General features: G+C 44.3%; 1 protein-coding gene across 3 annotated transcripts in view; it reads right to left on the reverse strand.

The window, feature by feature from the left end:
* DRD3 (dopamine receptor D3) overlaps positions 1-17831 on the reverse strand; it is a 50825-nt gene that overhangs the window by 10586 nt on the left and 22408 nt on the right. For all 3 annotated transcript variants that reach the window (XM_025376696.1, XM_025376697.1, XM_025376698.1), the window contains one exon: positions 7977-8119. In XM_025376696.1, coding sequence (XP_025232481.1) covers positions 7977-8119 — 143 coding nt within the window. The remainder of the gene's footprint in view (positions 1-7976; positions 8120-17831) is intronic.

Genomic DNA, 17831 nt, shown 5'->3' on the forward strand with positions numbered 1-17831 from the left:
AAGATGAGTGAGACACCATGTCTGCTCTCAAGGGAGCAAATAGTCTAGATAGATGATCCCTTTCATAGGATGTCACAAGTGTCACACAGAGACATGCAGCCTGGGAGGCTGGGGAGAGCATTACAGGGCAACAGGGCAGAGGCTCCCAGGAGGTATGCAGCCCCCAGAAAAGGGCCTGCTGGTGTGGAGGCATTCGAGAATTGTTGGAATGCAATGAAAGGAAGAAGCCTTATTTGCTGAGAATGCCAGTTCTCCAATTTTGAATCTGGGATGGAGGGCAGGTGGTAGCTGAATACAAGACAGAGATTTGATTTTTCAGGGAATCCCAGCACTTGTTAGAGATGGGATGGGGAAAAGGCAGGTAATGATATTGTGACATGGAGAATGTGCATTTAGAAGGATCTTTGTCCCTGCTTTATGTCCTGAAATGTTCCTGCCATTTCTCCTTGGGAGGTCCCTGTAGCTTTGCCTTCTTCATAGCAGATACTGAGATTCCTCCAAGGCCCAAGATGGGCCTGAAACGTGCCCCATCTTGAAAAAGAAAAGAAAAGCAAACTAATATCTGTCAGGCGATGAGCCAAGAGCTTTGTACACCTTATCCTACCTAATAATTATGGCAATATTATATGAGGCAGGTGCCATTACCATCTCTCTTCTCAGATGAGCAGACTAAAATTCAGAGAGGTTCAGTAAGTAGCCCAAGGTTGCACTTGAAAAATATGTTCCTGCAGCCAGTTTTATGCCCAAGCCAATGTTCTTTCTGTAGTTTTAACTCCCCATCCCCCTTTACTATTGTGACATGGAACATCTGTGCTTCATCCAGCACTGTCAGCACAACTGTTGGTACACCCAGCCAGTCTTCATAATGGGTTGGGGATTCTCCAACCCCAAAGTTGGCCTTGGAAGATGAAGCCTTAGGTGTGGGCTGGTGGGGAGAGGGCAGTGGCCATGCAGGCTTCTTATTCTGCTTCTTGGTTTTCTGAGGTAGGTGGAAGTCAGAGAACCCTAAGTGTGAGATTCAGGTCTGCTATTTATTAACTGTGTGATCTTGGACACGTTTCTTTTATTTATTTATTTATTTATTTATTTATTTATTTATTTAGATGGAATTTCGCTCTTGTTGCCCGGGCTGGAATGCAGTGGCTCGATCTCAGCTCACCGCAACCTCCACCTCCCAGGTTCAAGCGATTCTCCTGCCTCAGCCTCCCGAGTAGCTGGGATTACAGGCATGGGCCACCATGCCCAGCTAATTTTTTTTGTATTTTTAGAAGAGACAGGGTTTTTCCATGTTGGTCAGGCTAGTCTTAAATTCCTGACCTCAGGTGATCCACCCGCCTTGGCCTCCCAGAGTGCTGGGATTACAGGCGTGAGCCACTGCGCCCAGCCGACACGTTTCTCAAATATGCAAAGCTTCAGTTTTATTACCTGTAAAAAAAAAAAAAAAAAAAAAAAAAGGGATAGAAATATTTTATAGTAGTTGTGAGAATTAATGAGAATAAATGATAGCTATTATTTATATTTATTTATTATTTCTCTCCCTGAGCTTTTTGAACTGAAAGGGAAGGTATCATCTGGAATGGAAATTTGGAGACAGACTTACAGGAAACAATGTTTGTGGGAGAAGGAAAGGAATAAAAGCTAAGAACTAAAATGAAAAGAGTGTGCTCAGTGATGCATTTTAATGACAACTTTGCCACTAGAATCTTCACAAGCTACTCCTAAATTCTCTGGTTCTCTGAAGAGGAGGTAAAATTCAGGTGAATTTCATGTTGTTTCACCAACGCCTGTGTCATCATCCTTTAGAAAATGGCTCACAGGGGCCAGGCACGGTGGCTCACGCCTGTAATCCCAGGGCACTTTGAGAGGCCGACGAGGGTGGATCACAAGGTCAGGAGTTCAAGACCAGCCTGAGCAACATGGTGAAACCTCGTCTCTACTAAAAATACAAAAATTAGCCGGGCGTGGTAGTGCGAGCCTGTAATCCCAGCTACTCAGGAGGCTGAGGCAGGAGAATCACTTTAACCCGGGAGGTGGAAGTTGCAGTGAGCCGAGATTACGCCACTGCACTCCAGCCTGGACGACAGAGCGAGACCCTGTCTCAGAAAAAAAAAAAAAAAAGAAAGAAAAAAGAAAAAAAGAAAAAGAAAATGGCTCATAAGCTCTGCGTAGTTCACCAAATTGGCATCTCCTGGTATTCAGGGGTGATGGAGTTGCCAAGAGGGATGGGGTGGCAGCACATGGTCTTTCAGAATCTCTAGGGAGCCATGTCGGTGGTGATCCGCCCCTTCTCTGAAGTCAGCTTTTCTGTTGTCAGCGTCTGACAACAGACTATTCTACTATTCTTTTAACTTTTTGTGCAACTAAGCTCCCCCTCCCCCAACCTAGCTCCAGTGCTCTGAAAACTAGGTGAGATGTTCTATTGATGAATTCAAATAAATGGCACTCCTCCATTTCCTTCTTTCAAAGGTGGTTTTAAATCCTGCCTATCATGAGGAGGCGTTTCACATGTCTCACGTGTGAGAAGAGACCAGCGGGGTGGCACTGCCCATCTTGTTGCCATCTTTGGTGTCCCGGATATTCCCTGTTGGTCCCTCCACCTAACTTTATACCTTTTCCTACCCACTCTGGGTTCTGGGAGGCTGACCTCTAAATTTTATGTATGAGCTATCTCTTCTAAAAAGTCAGGGTCAGAAGGGGGTATGATATGCTTCTATTTGTGTAAAAATGAATACACATACACATACATAAACATATATGTATACGGACATGCACACTGTGGCAAGCATTATCTTGCAAGAATATTGTTTGTTTCTAGGGAGGGAGATGGCAGAATTTAGTAATCTGGGGTAGAAGGGAGACCTACATATAAGTATGTATGTATCTCATGACACTTTATGAATGTTTTATGTGCAAACATTTATTTCTCCATTAAAAATATTGAAAGAGAGAGTTGAGAGGGCAGATAGCTATTTCAGAGTCCCTAGTCAATGAAGGCTCTCACATATAATCACAGAACCTGCATTACCATCCCTTCCTTCCTCCCCTATCTAAGCAAACTGCTTCCCTTCCTTAGATCAAGCATTGCAGCCCCTTCCAGAATGTCCCCACTGCAGGCAGAGTGACACTGGAGGTGGGTGGCCAATGAGTAGGGCCTGCCCCAGCCCCCAGGAGGCCTGGCCCTGGGTGTGTGTGTGTCCTGTTGGCAGGGCACAGTGATGCGCCACACAGCAGCAGTTCTGAGATCTTCTCTGCTGTGTACCAAAGAGGTGAGGAAGGCAGTAAGGCCCCCCAGAAGCTGGCTTCCCCGGAGATGAGGTGCCTTGCTTGGATGATTTAACGGCAAGAGTGTTGTTTTGTTAGCACCATAGTTATTGAGCAAATGCATAAACAGTAAATAAATGAGCAAAATGTACAGATGAGCATTTTATGTAAACACATGAGCAGTCACTGACCAGAGGATAATGGAGAAGGCCTGTCCCGGGGGAGGGGAGGTTACTGCTCCTCTGAGATTAGAGATGCTTATCCCAACTAATCTCAACATTTCAGGAAGAAAGGATGATGATGAAGAGTCATCTATTTACTCATTCAACAAATTTTATGGAGCACCTACTATGTTTAAAGCACTGTGCTGGGTGAAAAAGGCAAAGGCGTCTATGAGGCTTTTGCGGGCTGTCTTGGGAAACTGAGCCCCACCATGATGTGAACAGCTTGGCTCAGAGCAGGTTTACTTGAAAGATTCATGAACTTCAAACTAATTGACAGATTTGACCCCAACTTGATTCCAAAGACATGTGGTGCCAATGAATCTGAGTTTAGGATGAGCCTATTATCCTTTCAACTTTGTGCTTCTACTATTCTTTTAACTTCTTGTGCAACCAAGCTCCCCCTCCCCCAACCTAGCTCCAGTGCTCTGAAAACTAGGTGAGATGTTCTATTGATGAAATCAAATAAATGGCACCCCTCCATTTCCTTCTTTCAAAGGAAAATCAAGCCAGCTGATACAGTTTTCTTAACTTTAAGTTTCTCCTCCCTTAAAGGGTTCTTAAACCCTTATCACCAGCTTATTCACTCTTTGCTTATTTATTCTAGATTTTTAAAAATAACACAATAGCTTTCTGATTTAGCAGGAATTTAAATACTAGTTATTTTTCTTATCTATGCAATGAAAGGGTTGGGCTGCTCATTCAGGGATCTTCAGAGTTTCCTTTAGCACCAGCACACCATGCCCTGCTGTGTCAGGGTCTGTTGATGATGTGAAAATTGCCTAGACTGCTGGGCCTCTGCTGGGAGTTAAGGCAACCCTGGCCCGCCAGGCCCCCGCCTCGGAACTCTCTCACCCAAACTCTGCCTCATGTTGACCTTTTATCTGAGAACAGGAGCAACTCCAAGTTGGAAGAGACTGAAGTTCAACTTTTCTGTATCTTATGTTCTCTAATAATTCACAATTGCATGTGGCAGCCCTTGGCACTAAAAAGAAGAGCTCTGTCAAAAAGTTCTTTTTTTGTGTTGCACTTATTAGTGCAGCTGCTTCCAATATCAGGTGTTATTGGCAGGATCCTGCTCTCTCCCCCTCTATTTTTCACAGAAGGAGTAGAAAAAAATGACTGAGAAGAGTCCTTTATATTGGGCTTTCAAATGAACTTGGGAACTTCCTTATAAATGAGAGAATTGCTGCAGGAACCCACATCTATCAAGATAATGAAGCTGTACAGTGAAGGTCAGCTTGAGGCAGAGGAGGACAGCTGGGCCTGAGCTTTGCTTACTAAGTCCCCTAACTGTGTTCTAGGAAGGGGCAACTGATCTCTAAAACCATCAGCAGAACTCTTATGGCTGCAGATGTATAGTTACATTTTGATGTATAAACTTTTCCAATAAATAATAGCAACCATAACACCAGCTAATATTTACTGAGCTCCTACAATGGAACCTGACACTTTGACACAGTATGTGAATACCTGGAGGGCTTGCTAGAGTGCTATTAATACACTTAAAAGTAAAAGAGAGAGAGATTGTGAGAGACGAGGGAGAAGTGAGAGCACACATGCTGTCACAGGCCTTTTCTGCCTTCTCAATTCTGTATTTGAAAATCCTTTTGGAAAAAATTTTCCTGAATTTTGTTTCTGGAACAATAATGATCTCACTGGTGGCAACAACACTGCAATTCATCATTCTTCTTCACTCTGGATGTCGACATTAACCGAGAACTTGGTCTAATGTCAGAATTTGGGACTGTTTCAACTGTTTCCAGTGTGGTGTGTCTGTGAGAATGAATAAGACTGCCTCCACCAAGAATGAGTCAGGGGAACCACAGTCAGCCCAGCTGATGTTGGCAGGGATTTGCTGTTGGCTAGCGGGTAAGCAGTGCCTTGGTCTAGCAGTGGTGAGTTTCCCACACTAGAAATTCCAACTAAGAATGCATTTTCGTATAGAAATAAGGTTACAGAAGGTGACTTAGTTATCAGACTAACCCATAAAGCACATTTAGCATTCACCAAAAATGATATTTTATGCCACAGAGTCAGCCTCTATAGCTGTGTTAAGGGATGTTGCTTTGTCCTGGGCAATGTATGCATGTACACACGTGTTTGTGTGTATAAAGTGTCATTCAGTTAACATAACAAAGTAATGAATGGTAAACAGTAATGCAAAGATAACAACACCATAATTTGAGAATAGCCTGGGTTAAACAGGCAAATATTTGTTAATAAGTTGGCTAGTTACCCTTTACTGTGGCAGAGAAACAAGCCAGCCTTGAGTAGGTGGTACGTGCTTGGCATATTTACATATGTTATCCCAATTTAATCCTCATTTAATTGCAAAAATCTCTATGAAGAAAGTAGAGTGGAGTTATATGTAGGCTTAGATTCTAAAGTCAACAAATAAAGTGAAAATTATATAGACTCCAAATTTGCTTTGAAAATCTGAATCACATATAAAGATATACATGGTTTTATTATAACCATGAAGAGTAATAAGTTGTATGATACATATAGTAATATATCATATATCATAGAGTTCCTATGGAACATATAATTTTAGAGATAAAATTGCTGGGCTTATTTGTAGGGGGTCATATATATATAAATAAATATTAAAAATGTCTTAACTAAATACATAGATCAAGTTCACATATTTTAATTCACTCAAGTGTATGCTCTACTGTAATTTTATCCCACGTTTACCAATGAGGAACTCAGAGAAGTTAAGTAACTTGTTTAAGGAGAGACAGCTAGTAAGTCTGGACTTTGATTGGAGTTTGGACTTAGATTTTACTTGCTCCAGAGCCTATACCTATCTTCCAAAATATATTTTGACTTCTAAATCATTGTCCAGCAAATGACACTTGGAAGATTACTTAAAGTTAGAATTTGCCCATATTTATATATAATATGTTACATATAATATCTGCATACACACAAGCACATGGCTATGTGGCTAGTACATATATACTAGAAATTTACAAACCTGGAATATAGGCATTGAATGAATCAATTCAAATGGACAAAATGAGAAATCCAGATGACCACTGGAACACTTATCAAGCAGTTTTCCCTCAGCACTCAGTGTATATTGTCAATACCCATCACGATATTGTGTGTGTTAATACCTTTCATTCGACACATTAAATTACTGAGGCTGGCCGAGTGCGGTGGCTCACACTTGTAAGCTTAGCACTTTGGGAGGCCGAGGCGGGCTGATCACTTGAGGTCAGGAGTTCGAGACCAGCCTGGCCAACACGGTAAAACCCCATTTCCATTAAAAATACAAAAATTAGTAGGGCATGGTGGTGGGTTCCTATAATCTCAGCTACTTGGGAGGCTGAGGCAGGAGAATTGCTTGAACCCAGCAGGTGGATGTTGCAATGAGCCGAGATCATGCCATTGCACTCCAGCCTGGACAACAGAACGAGACTTGGTCTCAAAAAAAAAAAAAAAAAGAAAGAAAGAAAAAAAATTACTGAGGCTAAAAGATGGACATGGTACAAACACAGAAGGCACTGATTCATCTGAGGTATTGGTGTCATGCTTAAAATCCTGAGCATTTCAGATATATACATTGTCCATCCATCCATCTATCCATCCATCCATCCATCCATCCATCCATCCATCCATCCATCCATCTAGTAGATGTACCATGTGCCAACCAACATACCCAGAATTTTTTTTTTTTTTTTTGAGACGGAGTCTTACTGTCCCCCAGGCTGGACTGCAGTGGCGCAATCTCGGCTCACTGCAAGCTCTGCCTGCTGGGTTCACACCATTCTCCTGCCTCAACCTCCTGAGTAGCTGGGACTACAGGCGCCCGCCACCACGCCTGGCTAATTTTTTGTATTTTTAGTAGAGACGGGGTTTTACCGTGTTAGCCAGGATGGTCTTGATCTCCTGACCTTGTGATCCACGCGCCTCGGCCTCCCAAAATGCTGGGATTACAGGTGTGAGCCACCATGCCCGGCCCAGAATTTTTGTATTGAAAATAGGAAATATACTCTCCAGCAATTTGGGAATCTATACTGGTTGGTTCTGAAGAATTGGAAATTATTCTTATTGAGTAAAAAGTTAGAAGTATATATCCTGCTATAAGACTTTTATAATGTGTTATTTGCATTGTAGGTCTGTTATGAATTGTTATCTTTTTATTAGCAAACCTTGCCTGAATTATTAATATATATCTTGGTTTTTTTAACTGGTACATTTCTGCAAATGAATACAATGACATTTCTTTCAAAATAAAGATGAGCCAGACTTTTCATTAATTGGGGCAGAACTTTACCCCCATGCCAATAATTGATGAGGTTTTGCTTTATATTTTATTCATAACCCACAAAGGCCAAAGCTTTGCATTCTGTGGCATTCTCATTTAATTGCAAAGTACACTGACTGGGGGTCAGAAATTTCAGGGCTGAGCACAACTCACAGCCAGTCATTCAGGTGTGCTGTGAGTCACATGGATGCTAGAAGTGAAGCCATCATCGTTACCTGTGGTATTAAGGCCAAACAGAAGAGGGCAGGACACAGCAAAGGCCAGTACCCAGACGGCCGTGATCATGAGGGTCACGCGCCGACAGGAGCTCTGTCCCGTGCCATGCTGGTAGTGAACGGGCATGACCACTGCGGTGTACCTGAAAAAGCAAGGGAGAGGGTATAGGCATGGTGAGATGGAATGGGATACTTTTCTTTCTTTGTTGCTGTTGTTTTTGGAGACAGGGTCTCACTCTGTCACCCAGGCTGAAGTGTAGTGGCACGATCACTGTTCACGGCAGTTCAACTCCTGGGATCAGATCCTCCTACCTCAGCTTGCCAAGTATCTAGGATTATACGGCTATGCCACCAGCCTGCCTAATTATTTTATTTTTTTGTAGAGATGGGGTCTGTCTTTGTTGCCCAGGCTGGTCTCAAAATCTGGGGCTCAAGCAACTCTCTGGCCTCAGCCTCCCAAAGTGTTGGGATTACAGGCATGAGCCACCAAGTCCAGTGAGGGGATCTTTTCAAGAGACCAGATGAAAGAAGTTAGTAGAGAAATAATCAGGTTGATACATATGGCATGAGAAATACAATTTAGTTAGAGGAAGAGAGAAAAGCAGAAAGGTCAAAAATAGCAGAAGGGTTGAGATAAGATAAATGAAGAACTTATTGAGGGAGGTGAACAGAAAAAGGGAAGAATAACAAAGTTAACATAGCACCACTGGATTGCTGGAGAGCTGCTTTACCGGTTCTGCCTGATCGCCCAGCATGACCGGCCTTACCGTCACACACTCTTCACTCTGAACGCTCTGGGTGCTGGTCTGTGTGCCTTTACCGTCTCCTGCAGGTTTTCAGACAATGAAAGAACATACCTAAAGAGGATGTTTACCCCCTGCTTGTGTCCTAATATAAATTATAGCCTTCATTGTGACAGCTCCTCTAAGTAGTAGATGTTTTAAAAATGGAAATGAGAAATGTCCAATGGAGGCTTATTTTAAAATCCAGTTTTCATTCTTTTACATAACCAAAGTCCAGTTCCTTACTGTTATTGGACATTGTTGTGGTTTCTTTTGTATGACAATTCTTCATCAGCATTCCCAGCTGCCCGTAGGACTTAGCTGGACAACTGTTCCACAGTCATCTCAAACTCAAGATGTCTAAAACAGATCTCCCCAACTCCCCACGCCTCTCCATCTGGTTGCACTTTCTGCCTTTCTTCAAGACACCCAGACCTAGTACTCAGACCTTTTGACTCTCCCTGGACCCTTTCATATAATTTGCTTGCTTATTTATTTATTTATTTAGAGATGGAATCTCATTCTGTCACCCAGGCTGGAGTGCAGTGGTGCGATCTCAGCTCACTGCAACCTCTGGCTCCCAGGTTCAAGCAATTCTCCTGCCTCAGCCTCCCGAGTAGCTGGGACTACAGGCGCGTGCCACCATGCCTGGCTAATGTTTTGTATTTTAGCAGAGATGGGGTTTCACCATGCTGCCCAGGCTGGTTTCGAACTCCTGAGCTCAGGCAATCTACCCACCTCAGCCTCCCAAAGTGCCAGGATTATAGGCGTGAGACCCCATGCTCAGCCTTGGTCACTTATTTATTTAAACTTTATTCAATATTTATTGAGTCCCATCTATATGCCAGGCCCCATTCCAGATATTCAGAGGTGTGCAAAAGGCACATTGTCCCTGTTCTCTTTGAGCTTAGCGTTAAGTGGAGTGAATGAACAATAAAAAAGGAAACAAATATGTTAATATAAAATGAAGAGTACCATGAAAGAAATATGCTGGGTGATGTGTTAGAGAACCAGGGAGGAGGTAAAACTAACACAGAGTGGGCAGGGAAGTGAGTGGTACAAGAGGCAGCCAGCCATGAGGTCAGATGGGGAAGGAATATTCCAGGTCCTGTAAATTTATCCATTGAGATATCTTCCCCATTTATTTATCCACCTATCCCTTTCCTGCTACCTGATTTCTCTGATGGCTACAGCCTCCTCGTTGGTCTCCTGCTGCCAGGTTCCAAAAATAAATTTCATCACGTCTCCCTATCTCCCCAGCTGAAACTTATCTGAGACAGGCAGTACTCTAGGATGGCCCCAAGATTTCTGCCTTGTATAGTCCCCTCCGTTGAGTGTAGGCTGAACCTGTGATTATAATGTAATATCACTCCTGTGATTAGATTACTGATCAGTTGAGGTTGAGATAATCAAAAGGGAGATTATCTTGAGTGAGCCTGACCTAATTAGGTGAGCCCTTAAAGGGGACTGAGAAATTTTCCTCTTGGCCTTGAAGGAGCAAACTGCTATGTTTTGGAGAGGGTCATTTTTTAAGGAGATGGCAAAAGGTTTACAGGAGCTGAGAACAGCACTGGTTGACAGACAGCTAGAAAGTAGGGACCTTGGTCCTGCAACTGCAAGGAACTGAATACTCCTAACAACCTGAATGAGTGTGGATGAGGACCTCAGGCTCCAGATGAGAACACAACCCAGTCTACACCTTGAGTTCAGCCCTGCGAGATCCTGAGAAGAGAATCTACCCACACTGTGTACAGGGTTCTGACTTACAGACTCTGCAAGATAAAAATGGGTACAGTTCAAGCCTCTAAATATGTGACAATTTGTTCCACAGCAATAGAAAATGAATACACTGTTGATGGCTCCTCTTTCACCCATAAACCAAGCTCAGCCTTCTCCAACATGACCTCAGCTTATGTTGCCAATCTGACCTCCCACTGATCCCTGACACTCACTCACAGCTCCAGCCCAACTGGCCCCGTGATGAGTACTCTTCAATAGTCAGAGACTGGTGTCTTTGTTCAATTAATCATTCCTTCTCCCTCCCTGGCCAACTTGATCTTGCCATCCATTAATCTCAGATGAACTCAACCAGCAACCTTACCGGTTCTTTCCATCCTACATAGAGACTTCTAACTAACTATGAACTCTTAGCACTTCTATGCAAATCAATTACAATGCCCTCCTGCATGCAGCTGTCTTGCCTCATGACTGAATTTGCCTTGTGGCTGAAGAGAGAGAGCCTCATATAATTTAAGTTACTTCAGGATCAAATCTTGTTACAACCTTGATATTCTCCATAGGTCCTTGTATAAAGAAAGTAATAAGAAACTGTTAACTGACTGCCTCATGGGTCATGAAGGCCTCCTTTCCTGTAGGAGGGGAAGGCTTCCTTCCCTTCTAATCCTGGCCAGGCTCAGGGATCTAAGGTATAAGCTGGATCTACCTATGGCTTAACATTTTGTCTTGTCAGTTTCCAGGGAACCTGGAGCCTCCTTAACCCTTGTTGTGCACCTCAAGGCCTGGGATTAAGGAAAGGACAGATGCTGGGCTAAAAGGGATTGGGCAAGGCTTCCTGATGCTCCTCCTGTGTGTTTCCCCTGCTCCTATGCGCCAGCACTGCCCGAATCTGCCTCTTGTGCAACTTGTTGTAGAGTGATAAGATTTGTATTCCCAAAAGGGCAGATTACAGTCAGCTGTGAGTTCTGAGATGAAGGTAAACTGTGCAGGACTTGGCCTTGACACCATGAGGTATGACAAAGGTGGCTTCTTTCTCAAAAGGGAAAAATTTGATAAGGTCAAATTAAGATCCTGCTACCCGCTCCTTGGGAGGCTACAACAACCTAGTTCCCTTCATCTGATGCAAGTTCTCTCTTGAATCCTCTCCTTGGTGTATACAAGAGCAGGTCAAGTAGCAGCTGGTGTTTCTCTAGGCCTCTGGCTCCCCTCAGGGCTTTAGACTCTGCTGGGCTTCCAGTCCAATATGTCTACAAGGGCCTCGCTGTTAGCGGTAACTATGAGGAACCTTGGAGGAGGGGCTGAGCCTTGAGTCCTGTTGCTGCCATGACCGAATAGCGAGGGGAAGGAATACTGTAACTCGCTTTCTCCAGGCCTTCCACTTGCATAATGTCCTTTGATGTAAAAGAGCCTGACCCTTCTGTGTATTCAGTGGTGTGCTGGCAAATGGCTAACAATAGGCTCTGTAGTTTACAAAGAGCCCTAATTTGTAATATTTGCCAATTTCTGTGGCGTAAATACTCCCACCATGGCCGATTTTAAGCTACCACCAAAGCTTTAATAACTGACTCAAAAGGTTTCTAAAATTTTGCCAATCAGCTCTTGCTAGCCATGATAAGCTGGCTTCAGCAGACCACTGAGAGTCATATACTTTCCTAAATATGCTATAACGTTCAGCAACTCCCTGGAGGCTCCATTAATGAAGTGAGCCAGCAAGTGTAGGAAACCTTGGCTCTGTCCCATAAAGGAGGAAGCAGAGAGGCAAAGATGTCAATTATGAACCCAAGGTTCTGCAGCAAATTGTGGCAGAGCCAAGTCTCCCACCTCTGAGGTGTGTTTCTCCTGAGTGCCCTCCTCCCTCTCAAGGGCATCGACAGCTCTCTGAGTTCTTGTGGGGGACAGGGGCTTCCTCAGCGAAGTCAGCATGGCAAGGGTGGTTAGTGCTTGCAGAGCAGTGCGTGCGCCCACAGCTGAGTTTCCTCAATCAGCTTGATTCTATTAATTGCCTGGGGATCCTGTTAAAATGCAGAATATCGGCTAGGCGCGGTGGCTCAGGCCTGTAATCCCAGCACGTTTGGAGGCCGAGGCAGGCGGATCACGGGGTCGGCAGATCGAGACCATCCTGGCTAACACAGTGAAACCCCGTCTCTACCAAAGATACAAAAAATAACCGGGTGTGGTGGCGGGTGCCTGTAGTCCCAGCTACTCGAGAAGCTGAGGCAGGAGAATGGCGTGAACCCGGGAGGCAGAGCTTGCAGTGAGCCGAGACTGCGCCACTGCACTCCAGCCTGGGTGACAGAGCGAGACTCGCTCTCAAAACACCACCACCACCACCACCACCACCAGAATATCAGGCTTAGTTTCTGGAGATTTTGATTTAGTATTTCTGAGGTGGAACCAAGAAATGTGCATTTTTGTTTCTTCTTTTTAAAAATTGTTTTATTTTTCGATAAGTTATTGGGGTACAGGTAGTATTTGGTTATGCGAGTAAGTTCTTTATGGTGATTCGTGAGATCCTGGTGCACCCATCACCCAAGCAGTATACACTGTACCGTATTTGGAGTCTTTTATCCCTCGCCACGCTCCCCTCCATCTGATGCAAGTCCTCTCTTGAATCTCCTCCTTGGGGATTCTCCCCCAAGTCCCCAAAGTCCATTATATCATTCTTATGCCTTTGCATCCTCATAGCTTAGCTCCCACATATCAGTGAGAACAGAAATGTGTATTTTTAGCAAGCAAGTGCATCTTATGATTAGACAGGTTTTGAGAAAGTCTGCGTTACGGAAAATTTCTGTGACGAAGATTTCTGTTCACTTGGAAAAGAAATAAGAGACAAGACTACAATTTAACACTGTTACATTAATTTTTTTCTTGCTCTTTTTAAAACATGATTAAACTGTTAGAATAAATGAGGTCCCTGCTTGTCATAAGCCGACTGCGACAGCGAGGCTGTACCGGAATTGGCCATCGGAGGGCACTATAATGCAGCAAGAACTCTGCCAGCACGGCTGGGGTGAGAAGTTCACTGCTCACCTGGGGGCTCTCCAGGCTCTGTGGGGAGGCAGAGAGGGAAAGCCCGGCGCCCTGGTTCCTGGAGCCCTGCAGGGACCCTGCATTCCCACCCAGGCCGACCGCTTAGCCTCTGACTTCCTCTGGGAGCGATTGCACGTGACCGACTGCGGGCGAGGGCCGCGCCAAAGCACCCGGAGGGCTGGGCTGGGCTTGGCGGGGAGAGAGAGGCTTGGCCCAGGGCCGCCTCTGAACATCTGGCCGCTGCGCTCCCGGCGGTACTCCCGGGCCCGGACCTGCCAGCCTCGCACTGTGCGTGCCGCCTCTGCAGACCCTGAGCCAGGGCCTCTCCCCTTGTGTCTGAGGTCTTAGCTCCCTGGGCCGTTTCTGATGTGGATGACTCCGCTGACTCCAGCACTGGCAGTGTGCTTGGTGATTAAATCCGCGGGCATGAGAAGCGGACTCATCAGCTCTGAATCCCAGCTCTACCACTGAACTGTGTGACCATGGGCCAGTGGTTTGTTTATTCTAAGAGTCAGTTTTCTCTCATCTGTACAATGGGGATAATAATTTCTGCCCGAAAAGGCTGTAATGAATATTGAATGATATTTTCTCTGTAAACATGTTTTTTTAAACCACAGTGCCTAGTGATTAATACTAAACATTTAAAAGACAGTATTAATATTGTTATTGTTGTCATTATTATTGTGCTAGCTCAAGGGATCAGTGGTTGTTAATATCAGTGAGTTTGTGGTTATCTTCCCCTTCCTCCTGATGTCAGGGAACTTTAAATTTGTTTATCCACCAAAAAAGTACGTAACACTTTCTATGTGACAGGCACTATTTGAAGTGCTTTACAAATATTAGTTCATTGAATCCTAACCACCCTTTGAGGTAGTTGTTATTATTTCCGCTAAACGGATAAGGGAACTGAGGCTCTGACAGGTTAATTGACTTGCCCAAGGTCACATTGCTATTAAACTGTAGAGCCTGGATTTTTAGCCAGGCAGTGTGACTCTATAGCTAGGGAACCCAGAGCCAGACTCACAGCTCAGCATCTCTGAGTAAGGGAGTGTGCTGTAATAGAGGCAGCCTGAACCCTTACTCTTGCACCAGCCAGTTGTGTGATCTCAGCAAGCTCACCTACCTATTCTAGTCTCAGCACCTTTATTTATATAATGAGGCTAAATACATCACTCTCTCTGGGTTGTCGTGAGGGTTAGCAATAATGAATGAAGAGCTCTTAGTGTCTGGCACATAGTACATGCTAAATAAATGGTAACTTTTTATTGTTGTTGCTTCCAGACTCATGTAAGTTAGCATTAGCACAGAGGTAGCCAGGCCATTGAAGGCATAGGAAATGTGCCTCATTTAGTCCAAGAAAATTGTACCTATAAAGGTGAGCTGCCAGCGTGGCCAGAGGCCCTTGCCTTGGTGCCCCATCCTCACCTTCACCAATGAAGGTGTCACTTACTGTAATAGAGTGCTGGTGGAAAGTCAGGAGATTCCATTTCTAGTTCCATACCTGTGCTAAGAGGCTGTGGGACTTCATGCAAGCTTTTAGCATTTCTGCTCAAATGAGGTAACTGTGATGTCCCTTCTGACTTCCGGTTCTGTGAGCGGGATCTATATGGCTTGTCACTTACTGAAGGTCTCAGTACCTTGCAGAATTTGATTTCTATCTCAGAGCCCTGTCCCGGGGTGGGAGATGTATGTGTGTGCATGTGTGTGTGTGTGTATGTGTGTGTACTGACAAGGGTTACTCTTTAGGAAGCTAGCAGTCCAGGAGGAAAGAGGCCAGCCTGGGTGGGAAGGTCTGACTCTAACTCCCTGCCTGGGTTTAATGAGCCCCAGAGTTCTGTGAGGGCTGCTTTTCACCACCTTTTATTTGGTCAGACAGGGGGCTCAATAAATCTTTAGTTCTGTGGACTCCCCTCCTGGAGTTGTTGAAGGAGAAAGCTTTTTGCAAATGACTGGAAAGCCTTTTGCAAATATAAAGTGCTTATTTAGATGCAAACTAAAAATCCAAGGTGCCTGTGACTCATCTGGTACCTATTGTGCTCGCTGCAAAGACGCGGAGGCTTGCCTGTGTGATGGGTGCCATTTGAGAGCCACTTAAAGAACTCCCTGGTGAATGAATTTGGCTGCATTATTCCTGGGCTCCTCTCGGAGGACTCTGATTCTCACCACTTGGTCGTGTCCTCCTCTTCTGACACATTCTCAGCCCTCTCCCTGAGTTAGTTTGGACCCAGGATGTGATGGGAGGGGGCTGGCTCCCTGGGGAGGCAGGGAGCTAAAGGAGTAGGGGCTTGTGCTCAGAGGACTTCCCACTCTGCTTTTTAAAAAAGAAAAGGCAGCATTAATCCAAGCATCAGAGCTATGCCTACGAATCTAATGACAATAGTATTACTTGCTTTCAAAAACCCTTTTATCATTTCCTTTTCTTTCCTATCTCTTTCCACAGCATTATTATAGACCAGGGCTTCATGACCAAAAAATAGTGAATCCACTTGGTTAAGTTTGTCAGATTGGTGACTGGCATTGTGTGAAGACCAAAGGTCTGCATGAATGACTGCATTTTTAATGAATTGACCAGCTATTTGTCATCACATGAACAGAATGTAATGCTATGTACTGCAAACTGCTGTGAAGAATAATGAACCCAGCTTTTCCAAGGCCTGTTTTCATTTCTAGAATAGGAGGGGGCTCCATTTTGAGGTTCGGTGAGAATTCATTGGCCCATATAGAAATATGAGCCAAGAAGGGAGTTTCCTTTTCGCTTGGGATCTAAGACATGGCCGGTTCCTTCAGGTAGGTAGGTGTTGTGTATTCTCAGAGTTTTCCTATATGGGACAGAAGCCAACTCAAAGTTACTCTTGTTGGTTGCGTTTTAAATGGTAAGAACTAGAAGTGTGCGTTAAGCATGGCTGCTGCCAGCAAAATGGTGCTCTTGTGCAAATTAGAGAAAGGCACCCTCTCCTGGCTGGCAGATTGTAGAAAGGCACCCTCTTCTGGCCAACTCTAGGCTTGGAAAAGGGAGTGATGGCTGAATTTCATTCCCACACCCTTGTGCAGGGCACAACCTGCACAACCTCACCCACAGCCCTCAGTGCATGTGAATATGTGTGGATGGAGAGTATAGGCACGTTCTCAAGAGGGAAGAGAGGAGGCTCAGGAACTAGGAGGGCTGAGGGGACTCTCTTTACACAGTTCTCCCTCCTCACAAAGCGAACCCTGTCCCGTTCTCTCATGTCCTTTCTGAAAGCCTCCTCCCGAAAGTCAAAAGCCTCCGCCCTTTCCTCCTCTGAGTTCTCTCTCTCCCACTTCCCCTTCTGCCTCTTCTCCTTCTCCCAATAATATCATCCATCCACCTCATAGCTCCAACAGGTGACCCCAAAGAAGATCTGCCATTTATTGAGAATTTATCACATTGTGCTAAGCTTTGACACACATTCACTCATTTCATCTTCACAATTCTTTGGTGCTGTTATTATCTTCAATTTCCAACTTCTTAGAGTATTTAAGGAATTTGCCAAAGCCACACCACTAGTAGGGGGCCATGCCAGGATTAGAATTCATGTTTATTTGACTCCAAGTTAATAATCTTAAGCTTTGTGCTAACCTCCCTAAATCTCCAACTACTTCCCTGCTTTCTCCCCTGAGTTCCAGATCACATTACTTCCTGGCTAGTCCACTTGTTCCTATTGTGCCAGATGTTAAAAATTAAACCATTAAAGCGTCAAAGCATCTTGACATGGTGATCTCTTCTTGACAGCATCTTTCTCCTGGAATCTTGTGTTTTGTTTGACTCCTTTCTCTTCCTAATCTTTCATATTCAAGAGGTTCTTGTTTATAGACCCTACTTTTGCCTTTTTTTTTTCCCCAAAATTTCCCCTACTTTTCCTTTCTTGTTGCCTCCTACTTATTTTAGGATCCTATGATCCCTTACCTGAAGTTCTGCTGCACTTTCTAACTGGTCCTTCATAGCACTATCAAAATTATTCCCCCAGAATTAAAGCCCCAGTGGCCATTCCCCCACTCAAAATTCCTCAGTGCCTCCTTGGCCTATTGCATAAAAGTTAGAATTACCTCCACTGCCTGGCATTCAATGTTTTCCACAATATGACTTGCTTGACTTTCTTTCTTTCTTTCTTTCTTTCTTTCTTTCTTTCTTTCTTTCTTTCTTTCTTTCTTTCTTTCTTTCTTTCCTTCCTTCCTTCCTTCCTTCCTTCCTTCCTTCCTTCTTTTCTTTTCTTTCCTTCTCCTCTTTCTTTCTTTCCTTCTTTCTCTCTCTCTCTTTCTTTTCTTTCTTTCTTCTCTTTCTCTCTCT

The sequence above is a fragment of the Theropithecus gelada genome, chromosome 2 (assembly GCF_003255815.1).
Source record: "Theropithecus gelada isolate Dixy chromosome 2, Tgel_1.0, whole genome shotgun sequence".
NCBI classification, from domain to species: Eukaryota; Metazoa; Chordata; class Mammalia; order Primates; family Cercopithecidae; genus Theropithecus; species Theropithecus gelada.